This window comes from Oncorhynchus kisutch, linkage group LG17 (assembly GCF_002021735.2).
Source record: "Oncorhynchus kisutch isolate 150728-3 linkage group LG17, Okis_V2, whole genome shotgun sequence".
NCBI classification, from domain to species: domain Eukaryota; kingdom Metazoa; phylum Chordata; class Actinopteri; order Salmoniformes; family Salmonidae; genus Oncorhynchus; species Oncorhynchus kisutch.
The window spans coordinates 22325380-22345119 of record NC_034190.2 but is presented as its reverse complement, the minus strand read 5'-3'; the positions used below and the strand labels follow the sequence as shown (position 1 = coordinate 22345119).

Here is a 19740-nt window from a genome sequence, read left to right as displayed (position 1 = left end):
CATGGCTTCTGGTTGGGGTATGTACGTACAGTCACTGTGAGGACGATGTCCTCAATGCACTTATTGATAAAGCCAGTGACTGATGTGGTGTACTCCTTAGTGCCATCTGAAGAATCCCTGAACAAATGCCAGTATGTGCTAGCAAAACAGTCCTGTAGTTATAGCATCTGCTTCATCTGACCACTTTTTTATAGACCGAGTCACTGGTGCTTCCTGCTTTACATTTTTGCCAAATGTGTGTGCAGTAAAGGTGGTCTGGATTTTTCCCCCTCTGGTTGCACATTTTAACATGCTGATAGTAATTAGGTTAAACTAATTTAAGTTTCCCTGCATTAAAGTCCCCGGCCACTAGGAGTACCACCTCTGGATTAGCGTTTTCCTGTTTGCTTATGGCGGTATACAGATCATTGAGTACGGTTTGGTGCCAGCATCAGTCTGTGGAGCTATGTAGACCGCTATGAATAAAACAGATAACTCTCTAGGTAGATAGTGTGGTCTACAGCTTATCATGAGATACTCTACCTCTGGCGAGCAAAACCTTGAGACTTCCTTAGATATCGTGCAACAGCTGTTGTTTACATATATTGTTAGGCCCCCCTCCCCCTGTCTTACCAGAGGCTGTCGTTCTATCCTGCCAATAGAGTGTATAACCTGCCAGCTGTATGTTCTTAATGTTGTTGTTCTGCCATGACTCAGTAAAACATAGGATATTACAGTTTTTAATATCCCGTTGGTAGGATATACATGCTTTCAGTTTGTCCCATTTATTTTCCAGCGATTTAACGTTAGCTAGCAGGACGAAAGGCAGAGACAGATTAGCCACTCGTCGCCTGGTCCTCACAAGGCACCCTGATCTTTATCCGCAAAATCTCAGTTTCCTTCTCCAGCGCATGATGGGGATCGGGGCCTGGTTGTGTGTCTGTAGTATATCCCTCCCATCTGACTCTTTGAAGAAAAACGCTTTGTCTAATTTGATGTGAGAAATCGCAGTTCTGATGTCCAGAAGCTCTTTTCGGTCATAAGAGATGGTAGCAGCAACATTATGTACAAATCAAGTTACGAACATTGCGAAAAACAAACAATAGCATGGTTGGTTAAGAGCCGATAAGACTGCAGTCATCCCCTCAGGCGCCATCATGAGCAGGTACAGAATAAGGCTGTAACATAATGGCTGTTATAGGAAAAAAACTGAGGATGGATCAACAACATTGTAGTTACTCCACATTACTAACCTAATTGACAGAGTGAAAAGAAGGAAGCCTCTACAGAAAGAAAATATATTCCAAAACATGCATCCTGTTTGCAAAAAAAACCTGATTCAGCCTGCTTTTCAGGGAGATGAATTCACCTTTCAGCAGGACAATAACCTAAAACACAAGGCCAAATATACACTGTAGTAGCTCACCAAGAAAACTGAATGCTCCTGAGTGGCCGAGTTACAGTTTTGATTTAAATCTAGATGAAAATCTGAATATGTTTGTATTTCCTTTATTTTATTTTTGGAATTTGTGTGCATTGTTTTGTATTGTTAGGTATTACTGCATTGTTTTGTATTGTTAGGTATTACTGCATTGTTTTGTATTGTTAGGTATTACTGCATTGTTTTGTATTGTTAGGTATTACTGCATTGTTTTGTATTGTTAGGTATTACTGCATTGTTTTGTATTGTTAGGTATTACTGCATTGTTTTGTATTGTTAGGTATTACTGCATTGTTTTGTATTGTTAGGTATTACTGCATTGTTTTGTATTGTTAGGTATTACTGCATTGTTTTGTATTGTTAGGTATTACTGCATTGTTTTGTATTGTTAGGTATTACTGCATTGTTTTGTATTGTTAGGTATTACTGCATTGTTTTGTATTGTTAGGTATTACTGCATTGTTTTGTATTGTTAGGTATTACTGCATTGTTTTGTATTGTTAGGTATTACTGCATTGTTTTGTATTGTTAGGTATTACTGCATTGTTTTGTATTGTTAGGTATTACTGCATTGTTTTGTATTGTTAGGTATTACTGCATTGTTGGAGCTAGGAACATAAGCATTTCGCTGCACCTGCGATAACATTTGCAAAATATGTGTACTCGACCAATCCAGAAAAAGTAATGTTATTACAACTGTATAAAGTTGTTGCAATAACACCTATTTTTCTCCAAAGGTCATTCATCTACATCTGTTATTATGTTGAGAATAGAACAGCAGAACGTGTGTGTGTGTGCACATGCACTTATGACGATCCTTGTGGGTCCTGGATTTCCTCAAAAGTCCCCATAAGGATAGTAAAACAAGGGAAATCTCCTTTGTGGGGACATTTCCCAGGTCTCCACAAGGACAAATACTTTTTAGGGGTTAGGTTTAGGGTTACAATTAGGGGTAGGAGTTAGGGTTAGGGAAATATGATTTTGAATGCATATAAATTTTAGGTCACCACAAGGACAGTAAAACATATACTGTGTGTGAGTCAAATCAAATTTTATTGGTCACACACATGGTTAGCAGATGTTATTGCGAGTGTAGCAAAATGTTTGTGCTTCTAGTTCTGCCAGTGCAGTAATATCTAACAAGTAATCTAACAATTCCACAACAACTACCGAATACACACAAATCTAAGTAAAGGGATGGAATAAGAATATGTACATATAAATACATGGATGAGCAATGACCGAGCGGCATAGGCAAGATGCAATAGATGGTATAAAATACAGTATATACATATCGAATGAGTAAAGTAGCATTAATAAAGTGTCGAGTATGTAGGCAACAGCCTCTGTTAGTGATGGCTGTTTAACAGTCTGATGGCCTTGAGATTGAAAATTAGCTTCTGTCTCTCGGTCCTAGCTTTGATGACCTCACCTTCTGAATGGTAGTGGGGTGAACAGGCAGTGGCTCGGGTGGTTGTTTCCTTGATGATCTTTTTGGCCTTCCTGTGACATTGGTGGTGTATATGTCCTGGATGGCAGGTAGTTTGTCCCCGGTGATATGTCGTGCAGACCACACTACCATCTGGAGAGCCCTGCGGTGGTAGGTGATGCAGTTGCCGTACCAGGCGGTGATACAGCCTAACAGGATACTCTCAATTGTGCATCTGTAAACTTTTGTGAAGGTTTAAGGTGACAAGCCAAATTTCTTCAGCCTCCTGAGGTTGAAGAGGCGCTGTTGCGCCTTCTTCACCACACTGTCTGTGTGGGTGGACCACTTCAGTTTGTCTGTGATGTGTCCCCCGAGGAACTTTAAGTTTGTGTGTGTGTGTGTGTGTGTGTGAGAGTGAGGAGAGCAGAACAAGGAGGGCCCAGTAAGACCAACCCTTAGATGAGGCTCCTCTGCTATGTTGACTTTATCACCAAGGTTCCTCTGGCACAATGATGGCCAGGACTGGAATATTGGCAGTGGAGATGTTGAATGAATTACACTTCTTCCTCCCTGCTCTTTCACTCTACACATACTCACACTGCACCTGCATAAAGGCCTCTACAGTGATTACAGTGTTTTGGGCTAGTAGTTTCCCATTTTGTGTTCATTTGCATTGATATGAGGGTGCTCGAGTTTTTATTCGATATGTAGTGTGTGTGTCAATTTAAAAACAGAAATACATCTGGTGTGGTTTATTTGTTGTTGATGTTTGCAGGTTTACGTACTTCTGACGTCAGAGATGACTAGAACCGATGCGCCCCAAAGCAGAGAGCGAGAGAGAACATCTATCAGATTCACACACGGAAGCTTTGAATTAGCCGCAGTTATTTTCAGTGCTCAATCTAACTAAATCTAGTGCTATTGACAAGGCTGAAGACTGACGTTATCAGAGCACATTGTACAGCCTAGTTGCCTAATCGACGGTCGTTCTTCGAGGCAGTCTGCATTGAATGACTTAAAACGAATGAACGCAGCGGGAAGGTCAGAATTAGCCTACATGCAACTCACCGCAGCGCGGTAAGTCAACTAAATACCGTAACCGTCCACACACAGGTAGCCTATAGGATCTTTATGTATTTTCTTTTAGTGGCGTCCTTATGTTTTGTATCTGCCAAACAAGCCCATCAGCCTATACTGTGTAGGCGATTAAAATTATACTGTACCTTTTATTTGTGTATCAACACTGCGCTTGCCTACCTCGCCAATGCCATTGAAAAGCCATGGCTTTGCGGGTTTCTTTGTCGGTAACAAGTAACATTCACCATATAACTTTGACAGCCTGTCACATTTTGGATGAGGAAGAAAGGGTTGACACATGCGTTGTCCTGTGTTGACATGAACACTGTGCCATAAAGGTCCAGACCTATTGGCAGAGTGACACACTCAGATAGCCTACAGGGAGGCCAGATATTTTGTCCCCAAAATATAGTCACTTATCTCAATTATTTAGTCTTCCAAAAATAGTAGCTAGGGTTCTGCAGTTGTTACTTGTCAGCTTTGTAATGCCAGGCCAGGGTTGTTGATTTTTCTTCTGCCATATCCTACTTAAATAAGAAAAACAATAATTATTAAATATTAGTAATAAATCATTATTAATAATGCAGTTATTATACAGTGAACAAAACATATAAACGCTAAATGTAAAGTGTTGGTCCCATGTTTCATGAGCTGAAATAAAAGATCCCAAAAATGTTCCACACAAAAAGCTTATTTCTCTCAAATGATGTGCACACGTTTGTTTACATCCCTGTTAGTGAGCATTTATCATTTGCCAAGAAAATCCATCCACCTGACAGGTGTGGCATATCAAGAAGCTGATTAAACAGCATGATCATTACACAGGTGCACCTTGTGCTGGGGACAATAAAAGGCAACTCTAAAATGTGCAGTTTTGTCACACAGCACAATGCCTCAGATGTCTCAAGTTGAGGGAGCATGCAATTGGCATGTTGACTGCAGGAATGTCCACCAGAGCTGTTGCCAGATAATTTCATGTTAATTTCTCTACCATAAGCCGCCTCCAACATTGTTTTAAAGAATTTGGCAGTACGTCCAACCGTCCTCAGAACCGCAGACCAATGTGTATGGCGTCGTGTGGGTGAGCGGTTTGCTGATGTCAACGTTGTGAACAGAGTGCCCCATGGTGGTGGTGGTGGAGTTATGGTATGAGCAGGCAAAAGATACAGACAACGAACACAATAGCATTTTATCGATAGCAATTTGAATGCACAGGGATATCCTGACGAGATCCTGAGGCCCATTGGCATGCCATTCATCTGCCTCCATCACTTCATGTTTCAGAAAGATAATGCATGGCCCCATGTTAGAAGGATCTGTACACAATTCCTGGAAGCTGAAGATGTCCCAGTTCTTCCATGGCCTGTGTACTCACCAGACATGTCACCCATTAAGCATGTTTCGGATCCTCTGGATCAATTTAATTGACTGATTTCTTTATTTGAAGTGTAACTCTGTAAAATCTTTGAAATTGTTGCATGTTGCATTTATATTTTTGTTCAGTATATATTTGCTGACATTGTGGAGAGTGGTTGAAGTGTCTATTGGAAATGTAGACCCTGACCCTTCATAGTACAGTGTGTCACAGTTGTGCTTACAGGGTAATCAATACACACTACTGGAACAGTTATACAACACCCTGCCTGCCCTACTGCTTGCCTGCCTGTCTGGTTGGAATGTGTCCTCACATTGAGGTAGCCTTGCCCTACCCAGGGCAGGGTTAGGGTTCATACCAGTAGTCTGAAATGTCCTTTCTTCCCTTGCCCAGTTCATCTGAACTGATCTGAGAATGTGAATGCAAAAAGGTGGATACGTGCACACACACGGACACACCTGAATAGTCACCTTTTAGGAATGTTCTTGGGGAGCAGTTCGGTCATGTCTCTGTGGTTCTTGGCACCAGAGCAGGAATTCCTGTAAGGGGAACAGTTCACCTATCTGGAAGAAGTATTGTATAATCAGACATATGCGTGTGTGTGCCTAAACCTTCTCTATGGTGGTTGGAATGGTTCCTATGTGTGTGAAAATGATCAACTCTCTTTCTCCCCTGTCTTCCCACCCCCTTCCCCCCTCTCTCCCCCTCAACCCGCACTTTCTTTCGCTCTCACAGGGCTGGAACGCAGACTGCACCATGAGTTCCAATTCACTAGCAGAAGACTGATCTAAGATCAGAATCTAAAGCCAAATTCATCATACGGCGGTAGAGGTCTCCCGTAGGCACAGATCCAGGATCAGTTCACCGTCCCAACTATCCAGACTCTAAAATGCAAAACTGATCTTATATCAGCATATAGGGCCAACTTCATCCCAATCCCCAGCAGCCATGGCAGGGTTCAAGAGGGGTCACGATGGGAAGATCGCCGGACTCTACGACCTGGACAAGACGTTGGGACGAGGACACTTTGCCGTGGTCAAACTAGCACGCCACGTCTTCACGGGAGAAAAGGTAGCTTGTCTGTCTGCCTGGTCTTTTCAAATCAAATCAAATTTGATTTGTCACATACACATGGTTAGCAGATGTTAATGCGAGTGTAGCGAAATGCTTGTGCTTCTAGTTCCCACAACGCAGTAATAATCAACGAGTAATCTAACCTAACAATTCCGCAACTACTACCTTATACACACAAGTGTAAAGGGATAAAGAATATGTACATAAAGATATATGAATGAGTGATGGTACAGAACGGCATAGGCAAGATGCAGTAGATGGTATAGAGTACAGTATATACATATGAGATGAGTAATGTAGGGTATATAAACATAAAGTTTCATAGTTTAAAGTGGCTAGTGAAACATGTATTACATAAAGATGGCAAGATGCAGCAAGATGCAGCAGTTTAAATGAGTACAGTATATACATATACATATGAGATGAGTAATGTAGGGTATGTAAACATTATATTAAGTGGCATTGTTTAAAGTGGCTAGTGATACATTTTTCCATCAATTCCATTATTAAAGTGGCTGGAGTTGAGTCAGTATGTTGGCAGCAGCCACTCAATGTTAGTGGTGGCTGTTTAACAGTCTGATGGCCTTGAGATAGAAGCTGTTTTTCAGTCTCTCGGGCCCTGCTTTGATGCACCTGTACTGACCTCACCTTCTGGATGATAGCAGGGTGAACAGGCAGTGGCTCGGGTGGTTGTTGTACTTGATGATCTTTATGGCTTTCCTGTGACATCGGATGGTGTAGGTGTCCTGGAGGGCAGGTAGTTTACCCCCGGTGATGCGTTGTGCAGACCTCACTACCCTCTGGAGAGCTTTACGGTTGTGGGCGGAGCAGTTGCCGTACCAGGCGGCGATACAGCCCGACAGGATGCTCTCAATTGTGCATCTGTAGAAGTTTGTGAGTGCTTTTGGTGACAAGCTGAATTTCTTCAGCCTCCTGAGGTTGAAGAGGCGCTGCTGCTCCTTCTTCACAATGCTGTCTGTGTGGGTGGACCAATTAAGTTTGTCCGTGATGTGTACGCTGAGGAACTTAACTTACTACCCTCTCCACTACTATCCCGTCGATGTGGATAGGGGGGTGCTCCCTCTGCTGTTTCCTGAAGTCCACAATCATCTCCTTTGTTTTGTTGACATTGAGTGTGAGGTTATTTTCCTGACTGGGAAGATACTGCATTTCTGGTCCAGAGGGAATACTACTGGTTCTAAATGTTTCTACTGGCAGTAAATTGATTGATTAATGTAAAGTAATTGATTGGCTAGCAATCCTGTAATTATTATTCCATATCAAGGTGACACTTAAGTTCAGACTGGACCCAGTAGCCAGTGGCTATATGTCCTAGGAGAAGGATGATGATGATTCTGATGAAGAACATGATAATAATGATTATTATTTCCACTCCAGGTAGCCGTGAAGGTGATCGATAAGTCCAGACTGGACCCAGTAGCCAGAGCTCACCTGTTCCAGGAGGTCAGGTGTATGAAGCTGGTGCAACACCCCAACGTGGTGCGTCTGTATGAGGTCATCGACACGCAGACCAAGCTCTACCTAATCCTGGAGCTGGGTGATGGAGGGGACATGTACGACTGCATCATGAAGCACGACGGAGGACTCACAGAGGAGGTGGGTGGGGGAGTGTGTGGGTTTGTGTGTGTGTGTGTAATGAAAAAGGACTACAGCAGCATTGTAAACACCCTACCTATAAAAACATAATATCATGATCATCATCACTAAAGCTGAAAATGTCTTAACTCCTCCCTCCAGGTGGCGAAGCGTTACTTTGCCCAGATCGTCCATGCCATCTCCTACTGCCACCAGCTCCACGTGGTGCACCGTGACCTGAAGCCAGAGAACGTGGTGTTTTTTGAGAAGCAGGGCCTGGTCAAGCTCACTGATTTTGGCTTCAGCAACAAGTTCCAGCCAGGGGAGAACCTGGCCACCTCCTGTGGCTCTCTGGCCTACTCTGCTCCAGAGATACTGCTGGGAGATGAATATGACGCACCCGCTGTGGGTGAGTGTCTGTTGAGGGAACTGTGTTTGTGTTGGGGGGAGGGAAGGAGGGTGTGTGTGTGTAGGAGTGTGTGTGTATTTGTATGTATGAAGGGACTGATTTCAGACTGGCTTGTTGTGATTTATCAACAGTGGCAGGTTGTTATTGCAATCTTTACTTCAGAAAGATTTGAGACATACTGCCTTTTCTGTGTGGTGCTGTCTTTCTCTCCATCTCTCTCGCACTCTCTTTCTCGCTCGATTTCTGTCTTTCTTTGCGTGTGTGCGTGTGTGTGTGCGCACGCGCGCGTGTGTGTTAAACTCTCCCGAATCCATAGTCCAGCGTGTGTTCTTCCCAGTGGGAAAAGTGCATACAGTCCTCTATCTGTCCCAGGTGAACTGCTAGATCCTCTAACAGACCAGGCTAATAATGACCCTTACATGCAGTTGGCTTTTGGGTCAATTCCATTTCAAAGTCAATACAGTTAGGAAGTATACTGAAATTCCAAGACAATTTTTTTTCTAATTGAAAATGTGGAATTGGGATTTCTGTTTACTTCCTGTATTGACTGAATTGGTCCCAATAGAATGGACCCCAACCTTGCTTGGCAGACAGTTGTGAAAGTGTCCCAGTTTATCAGACTACTAACAACAGAGGTGTTGCAGAGGGTAGTGCCTTAGCAGGTTATAGTATTAATAAATTAATATTAATATCACTTTATTGGGGTGGCAGGTAGACTAGTGGTTAGAGCATTGGGCCAGTAACCGAAAGGTTGCTGGATCGAATCCCCGAGCTGATAAGGTAAAAATCAGTTAACCCACTGTTCCCCGGTAGGCCATCATTGTAAAATAAGAATTTGTTCTTAACTGACTTAGTTAAATAAAGGTTAAATAAAAAATGTATTGGTCAACACAAGGTCCAACCTAAATTTTACTTTAGCTTTCAACCCAACCCCTTTGAAAGACACACATGCAGAGGTTGGAACCCAAATTATTTTCCAATCGTTTCGTTCTGAACAGAACCATTTTTTCTTCTTTTTCTGTTCCGTTCAGCAAAATAAAGTTCTGAACCGGTTCGAACCCAAAAACAAGTAACAATTTATTGTAAAGGCTGTTGGAAGGAGAGGACCAAGGTCCGGCGTGGTATGTGTCCATATTTATTTAATGAACACTGAAATAACAAAGCAAACGACCGAAACAGTTCTGGCTGGTGCAGACACACAACAGCAAACAACTACCCACAAATCATAGTGGGAAAACAGGCTACCTAAGTATGGTTCTCATTCAGAGACAACGATCGACAGCTGCCTCTGATTGGGAACCATACCAGGCCAAACACAGAAATACAAAACCTAGAACAAAAACATAGAATGCCCACCCCAACTCACGCCCTGACCAAACTAAAACAGAGACATAAAAAAGGAACTAAGGTCAGGACGTGACATTTCTATTGTTCCATTCGGTTCCTTTTTAAACCTCGGAAATATATATATTTTTTACATTTAGCTTGACATGAAATAACTTCACCAATCAGTGCGGATAGAGAATCTTGCTATGGAGCGGGCAAGCTATTTACATGCATTGGACAGACAAGTGTAGGGCACGAAATGCAATTGGAACTTTGCGGGTGGGGAGGGAGAGGGTGGAAAAGCAAGGTTGGCTTGAAGCGCTGAGCCTCTTGTTGTTTTGACACTTAAGTTCAGACTGGACCTTGTAGCCAGAGGCTATTATCTGAATTAGGCCCACAAAATTATACCTACGGAGGAGCGGCTTCTATGAAAGAACTTTGAATGTCTTTGAACTTCAAAGAGTTTGCATAGCTAACGTTGGAACAGAGCTAGCTAACTATGCTTTTTAAAATAACGATTCTGTTCCGGAACAGTATAGATCACTTTCGTTCTAGGATCTGATCCCTGAACCAGTTCCAACCCCTGATACATATACAGGTTTTGGAGAGAGGTGCGCCAGACTTTCCCCGTCGGACCCCGGATTCAAACTGCCAACCCTCTGGTTGCTCGCACGCCTCTCTAACTTCTAGGCAACTATCCGGTCTATATCTCACTCTATCTATTATCTTCTGAATGGAGAAGAGGTAGATAACAACTTCCAAATCAAATATCAATACACAATGAAATTGGTTTCTACACCATTAATGTGTTTCTCCTAGCACCTCTGGTGTAACGACACCTCACAGAGGGACTAAGTGATGGATATAAAAAGAAAAAGAAAGAGGGAAAACAAGAGGGGGAGGGGAGAGACTGAAAGGGGAAGAAAGGGAGCGAGAGAGACAAAGGGAATCAGTATTCATCCCCTGCACCCAGAGGCCAAGGCTTCAGACCCAGAAAGAAATAAAGAGAAAAGAAAGAGGGAGCATTTCACATTTTTCTGACTGAGTAGAGACGCAGGGCCAGTTTCTGTCTTGCTCTCTATTTTATCCTTCTCTTTTGTGCTGAGCAGATGATCCGATTTGTGTTTGTAGTTGCTGACGCCTCTGGTTATGTGTGTGTGTGTGCTGTTGATATCACTCAGCAATGCGGTGATTGCTGAATGTATCCCATCTGGCAGAGGTTGAGGGATGTCTAAGGAAATGGTAGGGGCACTGATTGTTATGGGGAGAGGGTTGTATCTTAACACCAGGCCTGTAATAGAGGATGCAGAGGGTGTTACATCACATAGCTGTCTCACTAATAGCAGTTCTAAAGCTAATAAGAGAGACACTGTGACAAGCTCTCTTTTAAATATGTATCCAAGAAACTGTCAGCCAGATGGTTTATAAATAAAGTTATCCAGAGGCTGTCAGCCCACGGGTTTATAAATAAAGTTATCCAGGAAGTTGTTTGCCCTATGACAATGTAATGAGGGACTGGGGGCACGGTTGCTAGAATACCTGGTGACGTGAAAACAGGCGATAGCAATGTTTTGTTGTCCTCTCTTACTGCAGTGTGTGTGTAGATAGTTGTTCTGTTAATGGTTGTTCTGAATAAGAGAACTGTTTCATGTACTGTAACATGACGTGTGTTAGAGACATTGAAGGATGAACATAAACCCACTTTGTGTGTGTGTGTGCCTGCATGTGTGTTGGTTCTTATGTGTGTGGGCGTGTATCCATGCATGAGCGGAACGTTAATGTGTGTGTGTGTGTGTGTGTGTGTGTGTGTGTGTGTGTGTGTGTGTGTGTGTGTGTGTGTGTGTGTGTGTGTGTGGTCAGGCAGATGCCCTAGGCCAGTGTGTGTATTTATGGAATTGTCCTGGTCAGATGATTCATGCTTCTTCTGAGTAGAAGCAGGTTGTTCTTATGTAGGTCAGTGGAAAAAACATACAATACCATGCATCTCTTTCTTAGTCTTATTAAGAAGTCTTATTAGTCTGTATTTCTCCCTCAATCTTTTTTCCCTCTTTCTCTGTTTGTCTTTCTTACTCTCACTCGTCCTTTCTCTCTCTCTAACTGTTTCACAAGTGAAATGTAGCTGTAGCTATACACCTTTCTCCAGGTATATGAAGGACCAATAAGAGGGGCTAATCTCTCTCTCTCTCTCTCTCTCTCTCTCTCTCTGTAGATATCTGGAGTCTGGGGGTGATTCTGTTCATGTTGGTGTGTGGCCATCCACCCTTTCAGGAGGCCAACGACAGTGAGACCCTCACCATGATCATGGACTGTAAATATACAGTAGCATCACACATCTCCTCAGCCTGCAGAGAGTGAGTCACACACATGCACGTACAGACACACTCCATTTGAAAGTACTCTGTAGCTGCTGCATATTTCATGCCCATAGATGTGTGAAGAGCGAGAGTGGAGAGCAGAGGGGATGAGAGGAGAGAGGGAACGTGGAGAGCAGAGGGGATGAGAGGAGAGAGGGAACGTGGAGAGCAGAGGGGATGAGAGGAGAGAGGGAACGTGGAGAGCAGAGGGGATGAGAGGAGAGAGGGAACGTGGAGAGCAGGGGATGAGAGGAGAGAGGGAACGTGGAGAGCACAGGGGATGAGAGGAGAGAGGGAACGTGGAGAGCAGAGGGGATGAGAGGAGAGAGGGAACGTGGAGAGCAGAGGGGATGAGAGGAGAGAGGGAACGTGGAGAGCAGAGGGGATGAGAGGAGAGAGGGAACGTGGAGAGCACAGGGGATGAGAGGAGATAGGGAACGTGGAGAGAGAGAGGCATAGTATAAAAAGACAGTATCTCTCCTCTCCCTCTGCAGTAGTACCCCAGTCCCAGTCCCAGCCCCAATGCTGTGTTAAGTTGAGTGTATCTCTGATGTTTCCATTAAAACATCAGGCTAATCTATTTTTAACATTGTTCTGCTGCTGCTGTATTGAACAACAGCTCTCTGCAGTGTGTGTGTGTGTGTGTGTGTGTGTGTGTGTGTGTGTGTGTGTGTGTGTGTGTGTGTGTGTGTGTGTGTGTGTTCAGATGGCTTCTGACTAGGCTAGTCCTCATTATACATATCACACCATCGCCAGGCTAGCCCTGTCAGGGGTAGTCATATCCGAGATGCAAAGCCGCTATTTATTAAAGTAGAACTGACAACTTTTTAGCAACATGAAATCTTACTCAAATCTGTTCATATATATCCCCACAAAGAATGTCAGCTTTTTTATATATATACTTTCGGATAATCGAGAACTTGAAAATGGCCATATCTAAGTGTTCATAAGTTCATGTTTGGGAATGATGTGTATATATAGTAAGGCATTTGTGAAAATTAGATAGCAATATAGCGTGGGAAAGCGGCCGTGCGTTTGGACAATTAAGACTGCAATAAATAAAACCTAATAAAACATCTGTCTTGTCCAGGACCAGGCCAATCAGAGCTACAGTAGGCCTATATGCAAATAAGCCATTTGGCACTCTAGCCTGCCATAATTCACTTTGAACTGGACTGTGTTTACAGGCAGTAGGACCTGCCATCATTCACTTTGAACTGGACTGTGTGTTTACAGGCAGTAGGACCTGCCATAATTCACTTTGAACTGGACTGTGTGTTTACAGGCAGTAGGACCTGCCATAATTCACTTTGAACTGGACTGTGTGTTTACAGGCAGTAGGACCTGCCATAATTCACTTTGAACTGGACTGTGTGTTTACAGGCAGTAGGACCTGCCATAATTCACTTTGAACTGGACTGTGTGTTTACAGGCAGTAGGACCTGCCATAATTCACTTTGAACTGGACTGTGTGTTTACAGGCAGTAGGACCTGCCATCATTCACTTTGAACTGGACTGTGTGTTTACAGGCAGTAGGACCTGCCATCATTCACTTTGAACTGGACTGTGTGTTTACAGGCAGTAGGACCTGCCATCATTCACTTTGAACTGGACTGTGTGTTTACAGGCAGTAGGACCTGCCATCATTCACTTTGAACTGGACTGTGTGTTTACAGGCAGTAGGACCTGCCATCATTCACTTTGAACTGGACTGTGTGTTTACAGGCAGTAGGACCTGCCATCATTCACTTTGAACTGGACTGTGTGTTTACAGGCAGTAGGACCTGCCATAATTCACTTTGAACTGGACTGTGTGTTTACAGGCAGTAGGACCTGACATAATTCACTTTGAACTGGACTGTGTGTTTACAGGCAGTAGGACCTGCCATAATACACTTTGAACTGGACTGTGTGTTTACAGGCAGTATAGTAGCCTGCTCGTCCTTCTGTAGTTTGCAGACAACTGAATGGGAACTTGCCTGCCCGCCCATTTGATCCATGTCAAATACATTTGATTGACAAATAAGAGATATGCTAACTGTGGATAACAGTTGTTCAAGTTCAGCATAGCAAGCTATCAAAACGATTCACATTTATTGCTAGGTAACCTGCATGTCTAGCTGTAGCTACCAAAAAACAATATGAGGGGAAAAAGTTGGTCATTCACCCACTCTCCAATGACATGACCTTCTCCCAGCAACTAGCTACCTAGCTAATGTTAGGCTCCATGTTTTTAGGTTGCTAAATAAAGAGCTAGCTACATAAATAGATACACTATCCCAGGGGTGTCAAACACAATCAGCACACCTATGTACATATGATGCTGTATATAGCATTTTAACAAATTAAAACAAATCATGTTTGTTCAGCCTTTGCTGCTATGCTTGCAGATAATATGGTGCGACCCTAATAAAAAAGTATTTAACTCCAAATAACAAAAACGAAGCAATAGGTTGTTGTAACGTTCAAACTTTTTTTGTTGCACTACATGGATCACCGTTGCGGTTGAATGCAGCATTGCTGTATGGTGCTCTCAAAGTGTATCGTCGTTGAGTAGCCAGCCGAGGCTACAGCTCAAATGTTTCTATAATAGACCTACATGTTTGTCCTTTGGATGGTGTTTTGTTGCAGGTTTTGTTATTTGGTTATTCATTGTCGAGCTTTAAAAACCAAAGCCAGACAGCAATATTTTAATAGTCTAGCTAGGAATGTGACATGTCTGTTCACTTTCCCTCAACTGCACACTGTAAACGGGACACACGAAAGCAGCGCAATTGAAGTTGAATTCACCGATGTAAGCGCTTCAGGCTGTAATTTCATAAAGTAGATGACTCAAATGTTGACTAATTTATAATCGCTTGTGTTTGACACATGTGCACTAGCTTATTAGCCACGTTATGATTAACTTGTGATCGTTGCCCTTGATATTTGGATTGTATTGATGTTCCCAGCCTTAGTTACATTCGTCCGTTTTAGTCCAAAATATTAAGTCATTGAAACTGAAACAGTGCATTCCAAATAGGTGGAAGCAGCAAACAATGTAAAAGGCTGTGATTTACAACCTGACTGCAATATTTTTGGGACTACCAACAAATGTATTGGTGAATTATATTATTCATGCATTGAACTGCGTCAATCTATTCTGCTAACAATGCCTTACCATACGTCAATTATTTTTTGGTCAAATAGAACCTATTTTTAAAACCTCTTATAAAGTAGGTTTTGAAGCATAAACTGGGAATTTGATATTTTTGACAGATTTTATGATTGTCAGTTTTGTTTCATATCTGCAAAGTAATTAAAACGCTGCCAGTTCCACTTTAAGCCTTGTATTAAGATTTGATTTAACCTCTATAGTTACTATGGTAACCGAAATGTAATAATGAAATTACCATAATTAATTAACTGCACCTTCATCTCCCTCACTCCTCTCTATCTTTCCATCTCTCCTTCTCTCTCTCTAGTCTGATTGACTGTATGCTGCAGAGAGACCCTAAGAGGCGGGCCACTGTAGAGCTGATCCAGGGCCATGATTGGCTGCAGGGAGTCGACCCCTCCCCTGCCACCAAGCTGACCACACCCCTGGTGTCGTACAGGAGCCTATCAGAGGAGGAGCACGGCAGTATCATCCAACGAATGGCACTAGGTGGCATCGCAGACAGGGACACAGTCACAGAGTAAGACACGCACACACACAAAATGAACGTACTGCAATTCTACAAAGGCCTCTCCTTTCCATTTCTGTTCACACAGTCCTGTCATTAGGTTGTGATGATCATTATTAGTGACTGTCCTGTCATTAGCTTCTGGTAATGATGATTATTAGTGACTGTCCAGTATCGCTGTCCTCTCGCATCACTATGCCAGCTGGCGTGACGCTAAATTGATTCCCCACTGTCGTCATCAGCTTATTTATCATTAGCAGCCCTCTGAGCGCCTGTTCTGCAGCTGGTGTCGCGTTAAATTGATTCCCCACCCCTGTCTTCTCCGTTGGACTGACAGCAGTCATCGTTGTTTCGGTTCTGATCTGCTTGTGTCTGTGTGTGAGATTGTTGAGGGTAGCTAGTAGTTATGGTAATCTAGTATATAAAGTATGTTCTGAACGTGTCCTCTCTCTCTCTCTGCCTTTCTTTCTCTCTACCTTTCTCTGTCTCTCTTTTTCTCATTCTCTCTCCCGCTCACCTCCCCTCTCTCTCTCTAGAGCCTTGGAGTCTGACCAGTATAACCACATCACAGCTACATATTTTCTGCTGGCAGAGAGGATACTGAGGGAGAAACAGGAGAGAGATCAGAACAACCACACATGGTCCAGCCCCAGCCACAAGGCCCAGTTCAGGTACTGTAAATATAAACACACACTCACACACAACGCAGAATGTTGTGCGCTGTGTTTCTGTCAGTCTGCACTGCACTCAGCCCAAGGGGGGGTGCTGCTGTCACAGTAAATAAACAAGTAGAGACAGAGAGGGAGGGAGCTGCCACAGTAAATGTTGTTAAAACTCTCTGCTCCCTCTCTCTGCTTAACCCTCTTCAGGCAGTCTTGGCCCACCAGAGTGGACGTGCACCAGGACATGGGGGACGGTTTGGGGGGTACCCTCATCTCCCACCCAGGGGGCCCCCAGTCTCCCGCCCGCAGTGCTGAGAGCCTGGTCCACCACGGACCCAGACCCAAAACATCCCTACTGGAACTCAACCACAGACGGTTGGACAATAACACACAACCCACACACACTCTGACCCTCCAGGCTGATGACACACACACTACAAACAAAGCACTCCCTCCTGTCGGTTCAACCAGAGAGCACCAGGACAGGGGCCTCCGGCCTCCAGTCAAGCCCCACTCCATCCCCCTCAGGCTGGGCTCCCTGGCCTCCCCCACCCCCTCTAAACCACGGAGCCCCAGCCTCTTCAGCCTAGATGAGGAGGAGGAAGATGAGGACGAGGAGGATTCGTCTCCCTCGGTTCTCCCTTCTCAGGTGGTTCTCCGGCATAACGTTGCCTCATCTTCATCCTCCCCTTCCTCTGTCTCTAACCGACTGACTTCTCGTAAGAGTGCACCCGTCCTCAACCAGATACACGAGGAGGAAGGAGAGGAGGAGGAAGTAGAGAAGGATGACAAGGAGAAGGAAGGAATGATAGAAGGAAAGAAGTGTGTGTTCAAGCCAGAACAAGCTTTCCTCAGCCTCCACACTGGGATATTGACGTCGTCAGGTGTGTCGTCCCCAGCAACGGTTACCAAGGTGGCAACAGTTGCCATGGCGTCTCCCACCTCAGAGAGGAGAGATGACAATGACTCTGTGAGCCAGCGGAGACCTGACATGGACACGACAGCACCAAGACAAGGAAGACCTAGCTTTGCCAGTGGTGGGGGAGACAGAGGTTGGAGTGGGGGAGACAGAGGAAGAGAAAGCCCCTCTGCTGATGGTACAGGGGCGGGACTAGGCTCGGCCAAAGCAGCCAGCGGATTGGTGGAGAGCCTGAAACTGATGAGCCTATGCCTGAGCTCCCAGTTCCACAGCCTGACAGCTGGGGGAGGAGGGGTAAGGGGGGGGAGCTTGGACCACCAGGACCAGCCAGTGTGGAGGATGTGTATGGGGGGCTCTACTGGCAGCCTGGATAAGGTCTCCCTCCTGGGGGGTCCGTCGCCCGGAGGGACCCACCACCTCCAGCACCACCCCCTTGACCACTTCGCTGACCCACAGTTCGAGGCCCCGTCCTCTGGCACACTGAGGCTGAGTGAGCTGGACCTGGCCAGGGAGCATCACCAGAACCTGAAGAACAGAGTGCTACAGATGCCTCTCAGTGATAAGACTATGTCAGTCAATATACACAGGAGCCCCAAAGAGGGTCTGCTCTGTCCCCCTTCACCGCACAGCTGCTGCCAAGTCATATAGACCACATCTATCATCCTCTCCACCCCCCACCCCCCTTCCTGAGGTGGAACAACATACTTATAGTTGCACAATGACAATCTTTAGTTCATCCATGTTTTTAGACAATCCTATTTCAGTTATTTTAATGCTGACTGAAAATAGGTGGGGACATGACCTCGTGTTGTGAATGAAATGAGAAGTTTAAAAGATAATATCATATTAACCATCAGGGCATCTGCTGTAATTGATTGAAAAACAGTCTGTTACAACTACATTATATGGCATCTTCTCTTCACACACTCTCCATTCGTGACTCTGTAAATATGTTTAAATACAAAGTAGTACTTTAGTAGTACAGTACTTCTATTAGCAGTGCTTCCAGTAGAGCTGTGATGAGTTCTAGTCAGACCCTGACCACTATCATGGTTGGGCTCAATGCCATTTAAATTCAGTCAATTCAGACAGAATTTTGTCATAAAGAAGAATTGAGGAAAATTGGACTTGGAATTTCAGTTTACTTCCTTATTTGACTGAATTGAAATTGAATTGACCCCAACCCTGACCACTACAACCCCGTAGAGTGTTCCAAGCCTAGACATTAACAGTATCACCCCTGCAAGTGTTGCTCTGTTGTGATGGTGTTTGACATATTCTTGTGCGATATCTAACTATCTAAGTATGTAGATGCCAGTGCATGTGTTCTATTGTACAAGACGACCTCTAGAGTTTAAACATCCACCTGGGGACTGTTCCAGGAAGCAGGATCAATGATTTAGCCAGCTAACTGTCCTAAATATTCTAAAATAACTTCATATTTTCCAGAAATATAGATTTGAAATTAGCATGGTGTAATTGACTTGACAACCAACAACAGTTTAGCTTTCAAAATGAACCAGAAAAATTCATATATATATATATATATATATATATATATATATATATATATATATATATATATCTGACTGTTTTTAAAGTTAGCTGGCTAAATGAATGACACTGCTTTCTAGAACACCCTACCTGTACTGCACTATGACACTGTAATGGCCTAAAACTATGTCACTCTGCCTCACACAACAAATTGTACATCAACCACAACAATATATATTCCAATAGATATGTATTGAGCCTAATGTACTGTACTGTATGTATATGGTAATGTATAAAAATAAACTGATGTGAATAAGAATGATGTTAATTTTGTTATGTTTCTTTCTTGTTTGTGTAACAGGGGTGAATATTATTCACTTCCTTGCTCACCCTTCCTCAACTAGGAGTGATCTTACTTCCTCCGCCTCGCTAACACACGTCGCCGACCACTTGACAATGTCTTGGCCAGTTGTGCCACCGAGAAGGTATCGAGTAGAGACATTTGAAGTTGGAAAGTGAGGTTGCGTTACAATATAACTGTTACATTTGGATGTTTTCTTGTGTTGGGTTGGTGTTTTAATCTTTGCTGACATATAACCAAGCACAGACTGCTACTGCAGGTAAGAAAGATGAAATGTATTGAAAGGCAGAGTGAAATAGAGAGAATAGAAGAAAGAGAGAAAGATACACCACGTGAAAGTGTGCCTGAATTGAAAAGACAAAATGTGAGTCGGAGCGAAAAGGAGAGAGAAAGAAAGAGGGGGAGAGAGACAGATGGAAAGGAAGAGAGAGAGATGGTGGGGGAGAGAGACAGATGGAAAGGAAGAGAGAGAGAGCGATGGCGGGGGAGAGAGACAGATGGAAAGGAAAAGAGAGATGGTGGGGGAGAGACAGATGGAAAGGAAGAGAGAGCGAGAGATGGTGGGGGGAGAGAGACAG

The 19740-nt window shown here is 43.8% G+C and overlaps 1 protein-coding gene across 3 annotated transcripts in view; it reads left to right on the top strand.

The window, feature by feature from the left end:
- Positions 1-19129, top strand: part of LOC109907340 (SNF-related serine/threonine-protein kinase) — a 30285-nt gene extending 11156 nt beyond the window's left edge. For 2 of the 3 annotated variants that reach the window (XM_031793313.1, XM_031793314.1), the window contains exons 2-8: positions 6037-6372; positions 7774-7992; positions 8134-8380; positions 11916-12057; positions 15526-15738; positions 16263-16397; positions 16596-19129. In XM_031793313.1, coding sequence (XP_031649173.1) covers positions 6250-6372; positions 7774-7992; positions 8134-8380; positions 11916-12057; positions 15526-15738; positions 16263-16397; positions 16596-17955 — 2439 coding nt within the window. In that variant the 5' untranslated portion in view covers positions 6037-6249 and the 3' untranslated portion in view covers positions 17956-19129. Of the gene's footprint in view, positions 1-3672; positions 3927-6036; positions 6373-7773; positions 7993-8133; positions 8381-11915; positions 12058-15525; positions 15739-16262; positions 16398-16595 lie in introns of those variants that run through there. The other variant, XM_020505244.2, reaches the window with a different exon arrangement.
- The last annotated feature ends 611 nt before the right edge of the window (positions 19130-19740 follow it).